Source organism: Drosophila tropicalis, unplaced genomic scaffold (assembly GCF_018151085.1).
Source record: "Drosophila tropicalis isolate 14030-0801.00 unplaced genomic scaffold, ASM1815108v1 contig_593, whole genome shotgun sequence".
Classification (NCBI taxonomy): domain Eukaryota; kingdom Metazoa; phylum Arthropoda; class Insecta; order Diptera; family Drosophilidae; genus Drosophila; species Drosophila tropicalis.
The window spans coordinates 7,930,579-7,948,084 of NW_027173070.1; the positions used below are offsets into that span (position 1 = coordinate 7,930,579).

A 17,506-nucleotide genomic window follows, 5' to 3' on the forward strand; every position below is an offset into this window, starting at 1 on the left:
GCAAAAGCAAAGTTCCAGGCAGGCAAAGTCACAAAAGCACATTATATTCTACGCAAAATAGAAGGGAAGGAGATTGGCGGGGAGGGGGATTTTTGGGGGAGTAAAGTGAAATCAAGAGCACGTTGTGGGAGGACAAAGTGAAAGTGCACATGAACTCAATAACATGAATAACAGTATAAGGCAAAACAAAAAGGACACACCAAAAGCGGTTGATTTAATTCGCAAAATAAGTGATTCTAATTAAAGAGAACCTTTGGCTAACTCTTAAATTTATAATTACAACTTTACAAAATTTGTATAAAATATTGCTAAAAACAATGTCAATTTCAGGATTTTTCTTGTTAATAGTAATATTTGGGAGGTATAAGTTGTTTAACTAGCAAGTTAATCATACGCAGTGTGGCCTTCTTAATTGCATAGAAAACAGTTATATAAAAGATTTTTTATATTATGCTTATATTATTGTTAATTTAAAGGTAAACAAATTTATGTTCTAAACCTTTAAATTAACAAATTGGACAAATAAATTAATTATACGCAGTGTGGGCTATGTTTCGTTTATATTATTAGCCATTTCCTTGCGTTTTAATTTGAAAAGTTCGTAATTCTTACGCTTAAATGGAAAAATGCATACAAATTTTATTCAAAATTGATTTAAAAATATCATTGTTCAAAGCATCAAACAAAATATTAAGCATACGCAATGTGGGCTTAGTTAGGCATCATATTTAAAATAGAAAATACTATACCCTAAAATGTTCTTCCATTGACCTATTAATATTTAAAGGAAATCTGTGATCTGTAAATTTAATACAAACTCAAGAATATTATACATACGTAACTTTTATGGTATTAGTTGTAACAATATTTCCGCCCACCACTGTAAATCTCACACCTAAAGGTAGTGCCGTTTAGTTCTTGCTGAAGAGAGTGTGTGAGAATGCGAGTGCGCATTTGTTTGTCCAAGACGAAGCTCTATCTCTGCTCAACAAAAAGAAAAAAAGTCCTTGCGCTCCCACTTGCCTGTCATTGTCATCGTCATGCCGAAGCCGAAGCCGACACGAGGCCTCACTGTGAATGAATATTCACATCAACAGCAGCAGCAGCAGCAAAAGCAGCAGCGGCAGCTGAAGCTGAAGCAGCGGCATCAGCTGTGTGGACTTTAACATTTTGCCCATTGTGTGCCGAGGCGGCATTGGCTTTCAAGTAAACAAAAACAAAAAAAAAAAAAAAAAAAAAGAATTACATGTGCGCAGGGCTTGAATTACAGTGGGTATTGGCATTTAATGGGCAACAACAATAAACATTAACACTGAAAACAAATAAATATGATAAGCTAAGGGCAATTGGAAAACACTTTGTGATCCTCCGCGTACATTAAAATTGCCAAAAAAAAATGTTTTTCGCAGCTTCAGCGAGGGCAGTTTCTGACATTGGCCGGCAAACCAATGCCGTGTATTACCAACGCTGTCCCTGGACAATATACAAATCTCAGCCGAGCGTAATTTCTCCTCACCATGCACAAGCAATTTGTCTATGGGTATGCTAGCAGTTCTTTGATTATAGGCATAATCGCCTTGTTGTAAAATTTCATTGGAACTCGAACGAATATACACATTAAAGCCGGCCACATCCGCAGCAGTGGAAACAAACCAGCTTATAGTCAAATTCCCGGCGTTGTTGCTGTAGAAAAGTATTTATTCCTGTTAGTAAAATAGCAATTAAAGGATCTCCAACGACATTCACTTACGTTTTAATCTCACGGAATCGTACATCTGTGAGTTGTTCATAGTCTTTGCCGGAGTAAGTCTCCTGTTCATCCTCCGTACAATGCAAAAACTCATCTTCTAGAAGCCAAATGTATTTCTCCTTAATTACTTTGGGCGTCTGGCATTGTATGTGTTGCAAGTCCTCACTGGGAATGGTTTGCTGCAAGATGTAATGTTTAAGTGGCCTCACATTGCAGCCACAATGTATGGGATTCTCAGCCATCAACACTTCACTGCCATTACGCATGCTGCCCACCAGTATGAACGGGATATCCTCTAGGCTATTATTACGCAGATCTACATGAGTCAATGATTTAATCTTCACCAAGTTACCAAAGGGTAAATGATAAATCTTATTATGCGACAAGTCCAAATGGCTTAAATTCTGTGGTAGATCAAAGATATGCTCTTCTGACATGAGATTGGCCAATTCATTGTGGGAAATATCCAATTCCTGCAGTGAAGTAAAGTTAGACAAAACACCGCGACGCAAGTCATTAATTTGATTATGCGACAAGTTCAATTTGAGCAATTTCTTCGTGCCAAATGTCAGGTCATAGGTCAATACTGGCATTTGATTGTAGCTCAAATCCAAATATTTTAGATTGTAGGGTATATACTGGTGGGAGGGAAAGGTTTTTTTGGTCACAAAACTAATGCGATTGTGACTCAAATCGAGAGTCTCCAAACTAAGCAAATCATCTAGCACACCGTTTGTCTTGTTATCCAGTTTGGAGAGAGTATTAAAAGACAGATCCAAAGAACGCAACGATGGCAGACCCAGAAAGATGTCGGTCTGCAGCTGATTTAAAGCATTTGCAGATAAATTTAAAGTAAGCAATTGCAAAAGTCCCTCAAAAGCGCGTTTGCTGCGAATAAGTTTAGAATTAAAAACGAATATCAATGGGAAAATAAAATGTACTCACCTTATATCTTTCACCTGGTTGCCATAAAGATTTAACTCAAAGAGAACAGGCAATTTGCCAAATGCACTGCGCTCCAGTATGGTTATATTATTATATTCCAAATGCAAATACTGCAAAGTAGACATAACTGCTATGGCATCCGCAGGTGGCTGAGTGATTCCATTGTGTTGCAGCATTAGACGTTGAACCACCAATAAACCGATAAAACTCTGACCATCCAAATTGTCCTCAAGTTGGTTATAACTTAGATCCAAGTAGATTAATGAGTTCATCACCGGCCATGTGCCAGCTGGTATGGATGTAATATTATTGTGACTCAAATAGAGTTCATTCAACGAGATGGGCAATTGGAATAATTTTTCCAAGTGGTTATTATTTAGATGCAGCTGCCTCATGCTGGTTAACTTGGCCAGTGAGCCCCTAACTATGTTAACCAATTGATTGTAACTTAGATTCATTTCTAGTAAAGTGGGCAAAGTACCAAATGTCGAGGACTTGATCTCGGTCATTGAATTGTAACTCAAATCAATAGAACGCAGTGAGAAAAGAGTTTGAAAGACGCCATTGAATATGCTGGAAATATTATTATGCGATACATCAATCGTATGCAGCTCATAGAGTTTTGGGAAAGTATTCTTTGGTATATCCGATATTAGATTATGCGAAGCATTTAAAACCCTTAGACCCGACATATTCTGAATAGGTATCTGAAAAGAAAGAAATATTATAAGTGGGACAGAAAGACTTAAATTTTTATAGGAATTTCTTACCTGCGCCAAATTGGTTAAACCATTGTAGCTCAGTTGAAATATGGTAGCAAAAGTCGTCTCATCGAAACTGCGCCTTGAAAAATTGGTCAAACGATTGTGGGATAAGTCCAGCGTTGTGATATTCACACAATTTTCAAAGGCTCCAGTTTCTATCAGTTCCAGGGCATTGTGCGAAACATTTATTACCGCCTGATAAATGTCCTTGAAGGAATTTTTTTCAATTTTGCTAATATTATTTTCCGCCAAATCCAGTAACTATAAAAGACGAAATATTAATATGTTTTGACATCGAAAATAAGTTGGTTTTTTATGTTACCTCCACATAGTTCATTTGTGTAAACATTTGATACTCTATCTTGGTTAATTTATTCCTGGCCAAGTCTATGGTTCCTATGCGGGACACTGAACCAAATGTCCCTCTTCCTATTTCTACCAATTGGTTGTCACTTAAGAATAGACGTCGTAGAAAACGCATGCCACGAAAACTATTAGCGTCAAGGCGTGTTATATTGTTGTGGTCCAAGTGTAGCACCTTCAAGACTGAATTTCTTGCAAATGTGCCACGACTTAGCTCATTAAGAGCGTTATGCGAAACATTGCACCAACCCAGTTTGGTTAGATCTGATATATGTTGGGCCTCTAGCTTCTTAATATTATTGTGACTAATATCCAAGACCTCAAGTTCTCGCAGATTCTTAAATTGATTACGTTTTAAATTCTCCATTTGATTACCATGTAAATCCAAAGTTTTTAGTTTTCTGAATAGTTGAAAGGTCTCAATAGGTAGGTCATTTAATTTGCCATTAATTATTCGAAAAATTTCCAGTATATTGGTAATTGGCTGGCCAACAAACAAATTTTTAGGCAACTGCTCGAAAGAATGGCCATCTATTATTAGTTGAGTGGTTTTACCAAGGATCTGCGAAGTAAATTAATAATATTAACTTCAAGAGACATTGTGTTTTTGGTTGACATAATATTTACACCAAATCCCAATTGCCCCACTTGACTGAGGTTCGTGTGACGTAAATGCAGTTGCTCCAGCGTGTTATTGATGCCATGAAACACATAATCCTCAATGGTGGCCAACGGTGTATCCTCTATTATGAGCAAACGGGCCTTGGTATGGGCAAACACCGGACCATATAGGCGCACTAAAAAGATATTGGGTAAGTTATCAGATCATAATATTGGGGGGATAATGCCCACCAAAGTTTCCCTTGTATATGGTCAGCTCTTCGACTGGCATAGTCAAGGCAGCTAAATTTTGAAGGGCTACCGAAAGTGTGGCCAAGTTGGCATTTTCACAACGTACATAAAGACCCTGATCACTTCCCTTGGTACATAGACAGGGAAATAACACCTGAGGTCTGTGGAAAAGAAATATTTATAATGTAAAAAATTTGTTTGGTAATCAACAAGTAATTAACTTACTTTTTGGGACAAAGATATTTGGGCTCCCCGTGAACATATTTACCAACAGCCACTGCGCAGAAGCAGAATTGCAGCAATATAAGTGTGCGCATGCGTAACTGAGTCATGGTGGAGCTTTGTTGGGTCTCTGATTCTGTTGATGTCAGCGCTGCAGTATGCCCATGATCCAAACAAGTTTGCTGCTTAAGTCTTTTGTGTTTGGTCGGTGACAAAAAAAAAATTTAGTTAGTATAATTATAATATAATACCAAATAATCATAAATAAACTCTTTTGCAAATGAATTACAATTACTTTTTTGGATAACCAGACTCTGATATCACTTTTGCTTTTACTCTTGCGCTTGTTGCTCCGCTCGCGCAACAGGTTATTGTCTTTTCTTTCTCTTGACTTGCTCGATTAACCACTTAATAACAACAACTCGCAGAGCTTTGTGCGAAAGCCTTGGCCAAGCAAATTTCGCTTGAAGGCCATTTAACGTGTATTTCCCGATCTGGTAATAAATATATGTGTACATGTATATGAAAATAAATTTATTTGTTTAAATTCTTCCTGGCAGAATTTATTGTGTATCGATAGACTGGCTCTGCCTGCACAATCGAAAGAGAATGTATATCGATGAACAGCGAATTGGCAAAAAGCAAACAAAAGGTTTCAACGAATTTAAGTAATTTGACCATCTTGAATGTCTTTTCTTTTCCCAACAAAAAATTAACTATTGTTTTCTAAAGATGTCTTTTTATTGTTAAGTATATAATTAAAAACAATACGGTCATTTAAACATTAACAAGTTCGCGGCTTTCGTCAATTCGCCGCCTGGAAATCGTAGCGCTCAAATAGCGGGAAATTGAGAACTGCAGTTCCCACTATTTTTAAGTGGCTGTGAAATAACATGCATATTGAAAATGTCGGGAAGTAGGGATGTAAGCGACTCCCGTGTGTTGTTGTTGTATTTGTAGAGTGACCGAAGATATTTGGTGTGTGTTTCACAGCAAAGCAAAAAGAATTTAATTTTCTCAAAAGTTTTTCCATATTTTCAATCAAATTGACGTTAAGCAAACGTAAGTGATTATAGACAATTTTATTTTGGGGCTAAATGTATAAAAATAGTTGTGCTTTAAAAAGGCGCGCATTTTGGTCGCCATCACGCTATGCACTGTACCAACAGGGAGAAATACTGACTTCGCCCGTTTTAGCCGCCATCCGTCAATTGACCAATCATAGAGCTTGTTACACACACTAAACGCAAATAGCGTATACATACACGTCTGTCTGCTTAAGTATTGGTGACAAGGGAGAACGCGAGTTCTTCCAAGCCTTTGTAGGGTTTTTTGTTTTTGTTATTTAGTGCGTGCGTAGAGTTTTCCTAATCAGAATTAACCCCCATTCTACTCCTGCCCCTTCTCTATTGTAGTATAAAATGAGCTACGCTGCTGATGTCTTAAATTCCGCTCATTTGGAACTACATGGTGGAGGCGATGCCGAACTACGACGGCCTTTTGACCCTACGGCTCATGATCTGGATGCCTCATTCCGTTTGACACGGTTTGCCGATCTAAAGGGACGCGGCTGCAAGGTTCCGCAGGAGGTTCTCAGCAAACTAGTGTCAGCCCTCCAGCAGGATTACTCGGCCCAGGATCAGGAAACGCAGTTTATGAATGTGGCTATACCCCGAATCGGTATCGGTCTGGACTGTTCGGTGATACCTCTGCGTCATGGCGGTCTGTGCCTTGTCCAGACCACGGATTTCTTCTATCCCATTGTAGATGATCCCTACATGATGGGTAAGATTGCCTGCGCGAATGTCCTAAGCGATTTGTATGCCATGGGCGTAACTGATTGCGATAATATGCTCATGTTGCTGGCCGTCAGCACAAAGATGACAGAAAAGGAGCGGGATGTGGTTATTCCCCTGATCATGCGCGGCTTTAAGGACTCTGCTTTAGATGCCGGTACCACGGTAACTGGTGGTCAGAGTGTTGTGAATCCATGGTGTACAATTGGCGGGGTTGCCTCTACCATTTGCCAACCAAATGAGTACATTGTTCCTGACAATGCTGTTGTGGGAGATGTCTTGGTCTTAACCAAGCCCCTTGGCACGCAGGTGGCCGTAAATGCCCATCAATGGATCGATCAACCCGAGCGCTGGAATCGTATCAAACTGGTTGTGTCTGAAGAGGATGTCCGCAAAGCCTATCACCGGGCAATGAACTCCATGTCGCGTCTCAATCGCACGGCTGCTCGCCTTATGCACAAGTACAATGCCCACGGGGCCACCGATATAACCGGCTTTGGTCTTCTGGGTCATGCCCAGACTTTGGCTAACCATCAAAAGAAGGATGTCTCCTTTGTAATTCATAATCTTCCAGTGATTGCCAAGATGGCGGCTGTGGCTAAGGCCTGTGGCAATATGTTCCAGTTACTGCAGGGTCACTCTGCCGAAACCTCCGGTGGTCTGCTCATCTGCTTGCCACGTGAACAGGCAGCTGCCTATTGCAAGGACATCGAGAAACAGGAGGGCTACCAGGCCTGGATCATTGGCATTGTTGAGAAGGGCAACAAGACCGCTCGCATCATTGACAAGCCACGAGTCATTGAGGTCCCCGCTAAGGATTAATGTTCCATCAGGTTGATGAAACGCTGAGGAGTAACTTCTTAAGTAACTGTAATTTTAAAGTAACATCCCTAACACCAATAAATTGTGTCAACTTGGTCCTTGTTTTTTTTTTTTATATAAAATCTTGCTTTCGAGAAAGGATCTTATCTTTAATGGATATCGCTTAAACTGCAATATGATTGAATAAAAAATTTTCACAATAAAAAGTGGTAAGATCTTTGCAATTTCTAAAATACCAACACAACTAGTAGGATTGGGTTTCTGGAATCATGCATAAAGGATATTTAACAAAATTTTAACTAATTAACCACCAGTTTAAGTCTGAAGTTAATTCAGTTTAGACTAATTAAAGTCAGGCACAGGATAAACTGAAATAATGATGGCAGTTCGAGTATTTATATAAAAACTGCGTAGATCCGTTTCATGAGAATATGGTTAAGAATCAATCAAAATATATTTAAATGCTAAAGTTTCTAATTCATAAGAATTATTAGGACAGGAATCCTTCCTTGTTGGTAAGTTTAGAATTTAAATAAAATACTGTACTTTGAAATGAACTTCCTTTAAGTGTAAACTTTACACTGTAAAGTATTGGGAACCGTACATTCTAGCTTTATTCTTTAATAATGATATAATAATTTTAAATCATAAAATTTCTCAAAAGAAATGTCAAAAAAGTCAAACGTGACTTTCGAATTATTTGTAGCATACTTTAGGGATTCCAAAACTTGGATAACATCTCATTGCATAAGTAAATAATTTAAGAAAAGGGTATCCCACAATCATTTTAAATTTGCCACATTTTTCAATCGCAATTAGCATTAGACCTGCTGGGACAGGGGAAAAAGCTTTTCTGTTCACTCGATGAGCTTTGAACTGAAAGAATTGATGCTCACGCTGATCGTGGTGAGCGAAAGCGAACAGGTCCGTCGGTCTGGTAGAGATTGAAGATCGCTGGTGGCAAGTGAAGCCTCAGTAAAGCACGACGCTTACGCGCAGAAACAACAAAGCGACGCAAGTTGTGTTCCGTTTATCGTTAACGTTACCGTTACGTAGTTGGAGTTAGGAACAAGATCGACCAAAACTAACACAAAACCAAACCAAACTAAAAACGAATCGAATCCGCATCCGCGCAAGCAACCTAATTCTCTTTTTCCGCTTTAAAGCTCGAAATACTGTACTTACGGAGTTTGTTTTATTCGGAAGTTTTTTGGAATAGTGCAAAGTGAGTGATGACTTCAATGGAGTGAAGTGGGAGTGGGAGTGGGAGGAAGAATTGTGTGACGAGTGAATGTGTTGTGTATCTATTGAACTGAACTCTACAGGGCAGACGAGCTTACCAACAAACAAATACACACACACACAAATACACAAACAGGCATATATATACATATGTACAATTTGGGTGACAGACCGAAAGAGCATAGAAAACGAGTTTTTCCCCATACGCGTTGTTTAAGTGAAATTTCAATTGCTTTCAATCGAAAAAGAAAGAAACGGAAAATATAGATACAAAGTACACACGCATCCGTCAAGGAGATGGTGCCCCCAACCCTCCTCCAATCTATTCTATCTATATTTGTATCTACTATGTATTCTGTATATCTGTAGAATGATTCATTTACCAGGCGCACTCTTCAGAAATAATGCTTTTGAAAAACAGCGCAGTATTCAAATTGAAAGCCAAAAAGAAACAGTGGCAGTGGATACTATAAATAGAATTTATTTGTTTTCATATATGTAAGACGGAAAAAGAGCAAAAAAAACACAAGAAATACTGTGAAAAATTTTGCTCGGGCGCGAGGTTGCCTTTTCAACAGAAAGTTGAATCCCAAAAACATTCAAAACAAAAATTAGCCAAGTTCAAATGGCTTGAACTGCGTAGGTGTTTTGGGCGGGTGGGAGAAGCGTCACCATAACACACACACACTCACACTCATACACGTACATAAATTGGCAATTCCAGCACACATGTTGAAGCCGAAATGTATCTGTATCTACATGTACATACATATATACTCAAAGATATACATATATATACGTCTCGCCTACGTTTCAATTTTTTGATTTTTTCGGAAATTTTTAACAACCAGAAACAGCAATAACAACAACACCTTCGCTTTTTTATACCCTTTGTTCAAAAGAGTATAATAACTTTGGTCAAACATTCGAAATCCAAACAAGAAATCTTCAAGATACTTATGAAAAGAAAAGTATTTATTTGTTAGTCTATATGAAAATAATACTAAGTTCAAAATAGGGCGACTTGTGGATCATTCGAAAATGGAGCTTTAGATTTATTGATCTCAGAGATTCTTATAAAAGAATTTGTTTGCTTCTTTAATATTCTGATCAAGATCAAACGCCTAAATCATACATCTATCATAGGAAGAATTGATCATTTTCTTTTTAAACTAGATAACAGCAGTTCATAATTAGATATAATTCTTTTAAATTTAATCAAAATCGGATGACTATATATAGCTCTCATGATCCACCAAGTTAGTGTATCACTAACAGAATAATTAACGATTGAATTTTGAAGTCCAAGAAAAGACTTTTCATGTTGAAAGAGCCAAAACAAAAAGAAAGTGTATACAAACTTCGTAGTGAGTCAACATTCTGGCTTTTTCTTATTCTCTTTTACAAAACTTGTTGTTTATTTTATGTTTTGCCTACGTATGTATGTATATGTTTGCATATATACATATGTACATATATGCTATATAGATCTCGATCTCGACGACCTGCCACGGAATGGCATTTTGCAAGTCCCGCCCCGCCCCCAAGAACAACAACAACAACAACATGTTTCTCTCTCTAACAAAAAGTTTAATATGCTTATGAGATCATTTTTTTTTTGGATGTACATATGCAAAATGCAAAACACACAAGCTCTCCTCTCTCTCTCTCTTTCTCATTCTCTCTCTGAGTTTTGGAGATCTCTAACAATTCTCTGCTCTGTCCCCAGACGCTAAAAACGTGCTATGATCAGGCGGCATTAATTAGATTCGGCCTTTTATTTATATTATGATTTTTATGTCTCATTCTTCTTTTTAGTTGTTGATTTTGTTGTTGTTTTTTTGTATTTGCTTACGTGAGTTTCTTGACCATATGGTGTGTAGGATTTTCTAATATGTCTGCCCTGGGTTGGGGGACATTATATTCAGTTAATTAATGCCATAGGAACCTCGAAATTTTATAAAAGGTTCAAAAGATTTTGTACGAGAACTGAATTTTATTGCCCAAATGCTTGAAATGTTTTGAAATTTATTTTGGAACTTTTGTTAAGATTGTTACTTCATAAATGTTGATGTAAAACTAATTAAGAGGCTCAAGTTTGACAGGTTTAATGTTTTAAATTGAATTTATATTAATTTTATTATCACGATGGTTTATTTAATGGATTTATAAAGCTTATTTTAACGAAGGAAAGTCCTTTTTTTTTCCTTTATCCCAGATTATAAACTATATCAAAAAATATATACATAAATTATTATTATAATTTATAGAAATTTAAACTTTCCAAAGGTCTTTTAAAACATTTTTGAGATCAAGAATTTTAAAGATTTTTTTACGGGTTCAGATGACGATCTTTACCATGCCAAGTTTTAAAAAAGATCTCTTCAAATATCTCTCTGGATATTTATTTTCATTAAAACTTAATTTTGTTAATTTTACAATCTCTGTTTAAATAATATTTCTCTCGACTAAGATAATGTTGTAAGCTGAGCCTCCCTATTTTTTGTTTTGATTAGCTATAATTCGCAACGGGTTTAAGCATGGATGCACTTTAAAATGCCAAAAACCTTGAGCCATGTCTAAAGATGAGGGAGAACTTGATGATTCTCATGAAAGCTAAACAGATAAGCTGTCCTTAAGACTTAAGCAATTATCTCAGCAGTCTTTTTGGTCAAATTGTCCTATGTAGATAATAAGTGTTTGGGAAAAACTCATATGTTCTCTTATTAGGACAGCGAAATTCTACATTTTGTAGCATCATTAATAAAAACAAAACTATTGTACATATATTTCCCATTAATCTACATATATGTATGTTTAAGGTATTTAAATTTAGTTGTCTGTGATTTATTTATTCGACTTGCCCGTGTCACTCGGTCACTTGACAGTTTTTGCGCTTATGCAGTAGTTAGTTTTCATTATCAACTGATGGGAGATGACATCATCAGCGGTTCTGATGCTGGTCATCCTTGTGGTGTTGTTGTTGTTGTTGTTATTGTTTGCTTAACGAATTTTTGCATCATCTCGGTGTCTCTCGGTATCTCCTCTCAATTCATCTCATTTTGGCATCTCACAAAGCACACAAAAAAAAAAAGCCACTCAATGAAATATCTCCCAAGGTTATCGCTAAATTCAAACAAAACAAAACACAGGAGAAGGAAAAAAATGCTGTCTGAGCTTTATTCCCGTCCAGACACAGACAAAAAAGGAGTTAAGGACACAAGATTGCAAAACCTGTTTTCCAAAGATTGCCCTTGTTGATATATGTATATCTTTCTCTACATATACATACATATGTACATTTGATATGTGTGCCATCTGATGAATTCTGTGAAGTGATGACCACTTGTCCGATACACAGAGAGAGAGAGAAATGACTTCTCACTTAAGGCATGCCAAATGCTTCCATTTTTGTATAGAAGATTAAACAGATTCAGATCGAATAGCATAAATCGAGTGGGTGTCTCCAATGAATGAATGAATGAATGAGAATGTTTCAAATTCTTATGAACCTTGTTGTTGATCCATGGTTACGTGTTAACAACACCCACCATCTTTTATATTTATATTTTTTAAGTTACTCACAACACGTAATAAATGAATATATTAACAATTGACGACTTTCAGCAGAAATACCCACATATAGAAATCGGAAATGCAGTACTCGAGCAGTTCGGAAAATTACTCATCCTCATTGAGAGACTCACCCTCAAAATGGGGAGGACGTGTGAGTTGAAACGAACTAAATTTTAAGTCAACACACACTCAAAATCTTTTTCAACTTTTGCAGAATGATAAGAATTATGCCTATAAGAAATCATCCTATCAATACTCAAGCTCCGGCGATAATAACTTATCGTATCAGAGCAAAACTCCAACAGATCAGAATGTTGATCAATTGGATGCTCTGCTGGAGGATTTAAAGCATGAACGTCAATTGAGCACCAGAGATCGTGAATTGCTGCCAACCAATGGAGGAACATCATATAGAACTTTGTAAGAAAAATTCTCAATGTTTTACGCGAAACTTTTCACCCTTTACTTAATTTCTGATCTTAGGGAACGTACTGATCCTTCAACTGGAACTGTGACAAAGACCACACGTGTCATCAAGACCACCAAACATTCTGGGGCCCCTCAGCAATCGTATTTGGATGATGTGGAAACCTTTAATCCCAAGGACTATAGCACTTTGCAGTCCAACGCCAAGTATTCAAGCTTACATCGTGATGAATACCAGACTAAAGAGAAGCCGTCATCCTATACTTTGGGTTAGTCTAGGAAGAGCCCTTAAAATTTTGTAAATCTATGATAAATGTTTTTTTTTTTTCAGCATCTTCACCTAGCGGAGGTCACTATGAGAGCAAGTCAAATATCTATGAAAGTAATCGGACTATAAATAATAATGTGGAACTATTGCCAAGTGCCAGCACAACTCAGACTGTAAGCAGCAGCACCAACATTGACAAGGAATTGCAGGATATTGCCCTGAGTGATGGCATTTTGCCTGCTCCTGGCACCAAGGTGACCACAACAGTCCGTACATACACGTATGAGATACCAGCTGGTCCTGGCAGCACAACCAGCACCATCAATCGCAATGTCAATACAAATACATTGAACAGCAGCAGCTATAAACATCAACAACATGAGACTCACACCACAAACACCAGTCAAAACTATAGCCAATTGTCCCCAAGCCATGTCCCACAGACGGTGGTCTACAATACGGAGAGTTACTCCACCCTGAATAAGCCCAACGAACGTCCGTTGTTGAGCAATCAATCGTATGAGATACGCGAGCACAAGGAGACCACCACGCGCGGAGTTAGTCCGCAGCCGCGTCAATTGCCAGTGGTTGGATCACCAACCAGTAATCCACCCAATAGCAGTCGCACCATTGTCTACAACATACACAAGACGGACAATGTGAATACGGTGAATGAGTATCCACCGAATCAGCCAAATCAGACGCGTTATCCACCGCACAGTCCAGCTCATAGTCCCAACTATGGCATGCCTGCATCGCCGCCGGGCTTTAATCGTTATTATTACACGGAGACGGAGACATCGAATACAGTCAACACTTTGCATGGACCACCAAATGGCCAAGGGCCACAGCCGCCGGTCTCGGCTCCTTTAAAACAATTGCCACCTGTCGCGGCGTATCCAGCGCAGCCACAGAATGGCGGACCCGGTTATCCACCTAATACCACCAGCTACACATACAAATACTCATCCACAAGCAACACAAACACTACAAACAATCGTCGTGGTCCTGGTCCAGATAACTATGGCACACCATCACCCTTCCCAGTGGACGGTGTTGAACACTATCCACCAGTTGGCAATGCCAATCCTCCCCAACGTGTGGACGATCTAATGCAATCCTTTGGAACTGTAAGTTAAGTTGCTTATCCAGTGGTCTATAATCTTCAATTTATTTTTTCTGTATAGACCACAGATCATGTGGATCGTGTAGATATTGAGACTCCGGTACGCAAGCGTGAAATTGAGACCGCTGTGGCCTCTCCCAATCAGCAACATGTTCCATCTGTAAACAAGGCCGGCAAAGAAGTCTACTATCCTCCTGGCCATGAGACCATCATGTTGAAGCGCGAGGAAATGCATGCGGGTTCGGCCTCAGGCGTAAGTCTTCTCGTTCATCTCTCCATCTAACTGTCAAAGGATGATAACTTTGATTAACTTTTCATTTTACTTACAGGGTCGCTGGGCCAAGGGCTCTGGAATGTATGAGTACGAATCTGGTTCCAAGTCCAAGACGAAAACCAAATCTGGTGGAGCTGTTGTGCCCGTATGTCTACCCCTCTGCTGTGCAATGCCTTGCACCATTATGTAAGGGATTCGATTCGGTGATTCTTCGAATATGCTAAACTTGTATATAGGTTTCTAATAACTGCTAAATCCTGCCCCCGATACCCCTCTCTCTCTATCAAAAGAAAGCTAATTAACACTCCTGGGTGTGCTCTAATTGTTGTAATTTTGTTGTCCAAAATTTTTGTGTATTGTTTACGTGGATATTTCAAATTCCGTTTCGAAAATGCGAATATTTTTCTTTGCAAGTCTTTTCAAATTGTCAATTAGCTATTTGTATATACATATTATATTTAAATATTGTTGGATTTGGTTTTGCTCAAAAAAAACAAAAAAATTGTTTCTAACTTTGCTCAAGGCATTTACCTATGTGAAAAACAACGCTCCTAAAATTTTAAGTTTTGACTTTCTATTTTTTTTGGAATAAAAATACTAATAAATGAGCCAAGGAATTTAATTCCCAAATATAAATTACGAGTTCTCCCCTAGCCCACTAACCTGAGGTTAACCAACTACTTAGTCGACTTCGTTACGAAAAAAACAGCCATAATTACTATCTAAATCTAATACATAATATAAACAAAAATATGACAAAAAAAAAAAAAAAAAAGAAACAATAACCTGAATAATAAATCGAAATCTAACAAACGAATTTGAATTTATGTTGTTTGTTTTATTTGGCTTTTCTTTTGTTTTTGTTTTTTATGATATAGTAAAAGTTTTTATATTAGTATAAATCGTTCTTGATTTTGAATAACAATTTGCATATCACAAAAGTAATATACATATATATATATATATATACTATAAGTAGTGTATATATATATATATATATTGTATATGGTATATATATATCTACATTTTCACCTTGTAGGAATTAGGTGTAGTTGTCAAAGAGACCGAATCGAAAAACGAAATGGTATTAAAAAGAGATTTCAAAATAAAATAGGATTCAACAATTAGTATCGAAATATTACAAGAGTTTGGGTTAAGAGTTATTAGATATTGACGACTACGGCGAGTAGAATTGTGGCTAAATTATGTTGTTTAAAAAGTATATATACTACATCATATTATAAGTTAAGTATATTGACTTGGACATATATATTCTATATATATATTTACTACCACCACATCTGTTCACTAATATTTGATCTTGTTTCATCATATTAAATTGTCATTTTCTGTTTGTTCAGACTACTTCTATATAATATAGAATAATTAATTAATAAACAACAAAAACAAAGATTTATATATTTAACTAAAAAAAAAAACGAGCAGAGATTCTACGATTCGAGAAAGTAATGATGTCTTTTGTACATGTCATGTATGTTCTGTGTGTCTGTTCAACTCTTTTTATCGGAGTTCTTTAGCTCAGCTAAATACCACGTGAATGTTGAAAACTCCTTTATACTGTATATAGAGTATTTGATCGAGTTGATACCGTCCATTTCGATTTTACCCATGCCATTCTGCAGGTTTTCAAAGCTAACAAATGAATTGAATGGATTTTATTTATTAAAGATAGAAGGATTCTCATTTGAAACACTTACCGCTTGGGATTAGCCTTCTCCTTTTGATGTTTCAACATCATGTAGCGAGCTATGTTAATTGGATACCTTGATATGAATAGATTTGCATGCTTCAAACTGTTAAAGAAAAAGAGTAAAATTTCCAATTCGAATTGAATAGTCTAGAACAGTACCGATTGGACATGTCGTCATCTTCGCCACCCCAACCAAAGAATGAGTTGGAAAAACCATTCACTGCTTGGAAGTGCTGTCTGGTCATGGCCGAGACTCCACCAAATATAGTACGATAAGGCAACCTGGCAAACATTTGCTTATTGATTAGAAGATAATCGGATTTGCTACAAATTTTCTTACTTGAAATTTAGAGTGTCTATAGCCACCGACATGTGCCGGGGCTGGCGTGGACAATTGTACAGATTGCGATCATCTAAAGGCAATAGATCGACGTCGTGGAAAATAAAACAATCCCATTGATATAACTTTAAGGCCTCCAAGTAACCGATATTCATCATGGCAGCCCGATTGAAGGGCTTACCATTCGTTTGCTCCACAATGAAGATGCGATAGGCAATGCGTTGTTTCATTAAGAACGGATGTATGTTACGCAGGAAGACCGATAGATGAGCATAACGATCCCGAAATGGCACCACAATTGCCACATGATGCTTAGCAAGGCAATCTTCAGGCTGATAAGCACCACCTGGATGCAGTAAAGGACCCAACTGGGCCTCAATAATGTCGAGGGATTCGAGCGTTGTATTCGGGGTAATTGGTCCACCATCGCGGGGATCGGGATCTGTGCAGTTGAGTACGAGGGCGGCGGCATTTGGATTTGGCTTGAGCGTGGATAAGTCTTGTGGAATGGAAGTAAAGTTTGTCAAAGCAATCACAGACACAGTGGGAGTGGAGTTACGGACACCCTGCTCCTGGTTTAGAACAGCTGATGGGGCCAGAGGGGCGGCGGGCAGGCCACTACCAGTCGAGTTTCTATTGTAGATATGAGCATATTTGTGGACACGTCGTATGCGAATGCTGTCAGAATGTGTGAATGAATAAATTTAACACTTATATTAGCACCAATGAATCGATTTGCTTATCTTTACCTGGCTCCATCTCCATCCGCACTCGTCCGGAAGCCCACAAAGTTAAGCAACAGCAGCAAACATACTGCGGCGCCCAGTAAGCGGAGGAGATTCACTTTTGAGATTATCATCATGGTCCAGGGATAGCATTGTTCCTATAGCCACTGCAAATCGGTCTGTTTAACTCAGCAGTGGCATATTTACATATTTTTATTTTTCCGACTGCCCCTCCACACCACAGTAATTTGTTTGGCCTACTTCGATCAATCGATAACACCTTTAGTTTTTCATTATTATGACC

The 17,506-nt window shown here is 37.8% G+C and overlaps 4 protein-coding genes across 6 annotated transcripts; 2 read left to right on the forward strand and 2 right to left on the reverse strand.

The window, feature by feature from the left end:
- Positions 1-1,264: 1,264 nt before the first annotated feature.
- On the reverse strand, positions 1,265-10,737 carry conv (convoluted). Of its 2 annotated transcripts, none has more exons than XM_068290608.1 (9): positions 10,612-10,737; positions 4,900-5,088; positions 4,675-4,835; positions 4,450-4,619; positions 3,782-4,384; positions 3,466-3,720; positions 2,696-3,402; positions 1,751-2,638; positions 1,265-1,683 (listed from the first exon to the last, which is right to left on the reverse strand). In XM_068290608.1, the coding sequence occupies exons 1-9, from the start codon at positions 10,626-10,628 to the stop codon at positions 1,284-1,286; spliced, it is 3,390 nt and encodes a 1,129-aa protein (XP_068146709.1). In that variant the 5' UTR covers positions 10,629-10,737; the 3' UTR covers positions 1,265-1,283. The 2 variants fall into 2 exon arrangements, with proteins under 2 accessions (XP_068146709.1, XP_068146710.1); XM_068290609.1 differs by lacking the exon at positions 10,612-10,737 and adding an exon at positions 5,192-5,407.
- On the forward strand, positions 5,824-7,609 carry Sps1 (inactive selenide, water dikinase). Its single transcript, XM_068289053.1, has 2 exons — positions 5,824-5,958; positions 6,312-7,609. The coding sequence occupies exon 2, from the start codon at positions 6,318-6,320 to the stop codon at positions 7,512-7,514; it is 1,197 nt and encodes a 398-aa protein (XP_068145154.1). The 5' UTR covers positions 5,824-5,958; positions 6,312-6,317; the 3' UTR covers positions 7,515-7,609.
- LOC137577209 (probable serine/threonine-protein kinase nek3) lies at positions 8,477-15,243 on the forward strand. Of its 2 annotated transcripts, none has more exons than XM_068290610.1 (7): positions 8,477-8,739; positions 12,384-12,483; positions 12,547-12,752; positions 12,816-13,027; positions 13,090-14,156; positions 14,214-14,405; positions 14,482-15,243. In XM_068290610.1, exons 2-7 carry the CDS (start codon positions 12,412-12,414, stop codon positions 14,614-14,616), a joined length of 1,884 nt encoding a protein of 627 aa, XP_068146711.1. In that variant the 5' UTR covers positions 8,477-8,739; positions 12,384-12,411; the 3' UTR covers positions 14,617-15,243. The 2 variants fall into 2 exon arrangements, with proteins under 2 accessions (XP_068146711.1, XP_068146712.1); XM_068290611.1 differs by having other exon boundaries at positions 12,387-12,483.
- A 573-nt stretch (positions 15,244-15,816) lies between these two features.
- Positions 15,817-17,458, reverse strand: beta4GalNAcTA (beta1,4-N-acetylgalactosaminyltransferase A). The gene is made up of 5 exons (XM_068290642.1): positions 17,227-17,458; positions 16,478-17,155; positions 16,297-16,419; positions 16,145-16,240; positions 15,817-16,079 (listed from the first exon to the last, which is right to left on the reverse strand). The coding sequence occupies exons 1-5, from the start codon at positions 17,337-17,339 to the stop codon at positions 15,938-15,940; spliced, it is 1,152 nt and encodes a 383-aa protein (XP_068146743.1). The 5' UTR covers positions 17,340-17,458; the 3' UTR covers positions 15,817-15,937.
- Between the last annotated feature and the right edge of the window lie 48 nt (positions 17,459-17,506).

Excerpts from the sequence above, each read along its gene's own strand:
- Sps1 (XM_068289053.1), top strand. The coding sequence starts at position 6,318 with ATGAGCTACGCTGCTGATGTCTTAAATTCCGCTCATTTGGAACTACAT.
- conv (XM_068290608.1), bottom strand. Across the intron at positions 4,620-4,674 it reads CATATACAAGGGAAACTTTG|TGCGCCTATATGGTCCGGTG; the intron begins GTGGGCATTATC and ends ATATCTTTTTAG. Across the intron at positions 2,639-2,695 it reads AACCAGGTGAAAGATATAAG|CAAACGCGCTTTTGAGGGAC; the intron begins GTGAGTACATTT and ends ACTTATTCGCAG.
- LOC137577209 (XM_068290610.1), top strand. The coding sequence starts at position 12,412 with ATGCAGTACTCGAGCAGTTCGGAAAATTACTCATCCTCATTGAGAGAC. Across the intron at positions 12,484-12,546 it reads CCTCAAAATGGGGAGGACGT|AATGATAAGAATTATGCCTA; the intron begins GTGAGTTGAAAC and ends CAACTTTTGCAG. Across the intron at positions 14,406-14,481 it reads ATGCGGGTTCGGCCTCAGGC|GGTCGCTGGGCCAAGGGCTC; the intron begins GTAAGTCTTCTC and ends TTTTACTTACAG.
- beta4GalNAcTA (XM_068290642.1), bottom strand. The coding sequence starts at position 17,339 with ATGATGATAATCTCAAAAGTGAATCTCCTCCGCTTACTGGGCGCCGCA. Across the intron at positions 16,241-16,296 it reads GATGACGACATGTCCAATCG|TTTGAAGCATGCAAATCTAT; the intron begins GTACTGTTCTAG and ends TTTCTTTAACAG. Across the intron at positions 16,080-16,144 it reads GAGAAGGCTAATCCCAAGCG|CTTTGAAAACCTGCAGAATG; the intron begins GTAAGTGTTTCA and ends TTCATTTGTTAG.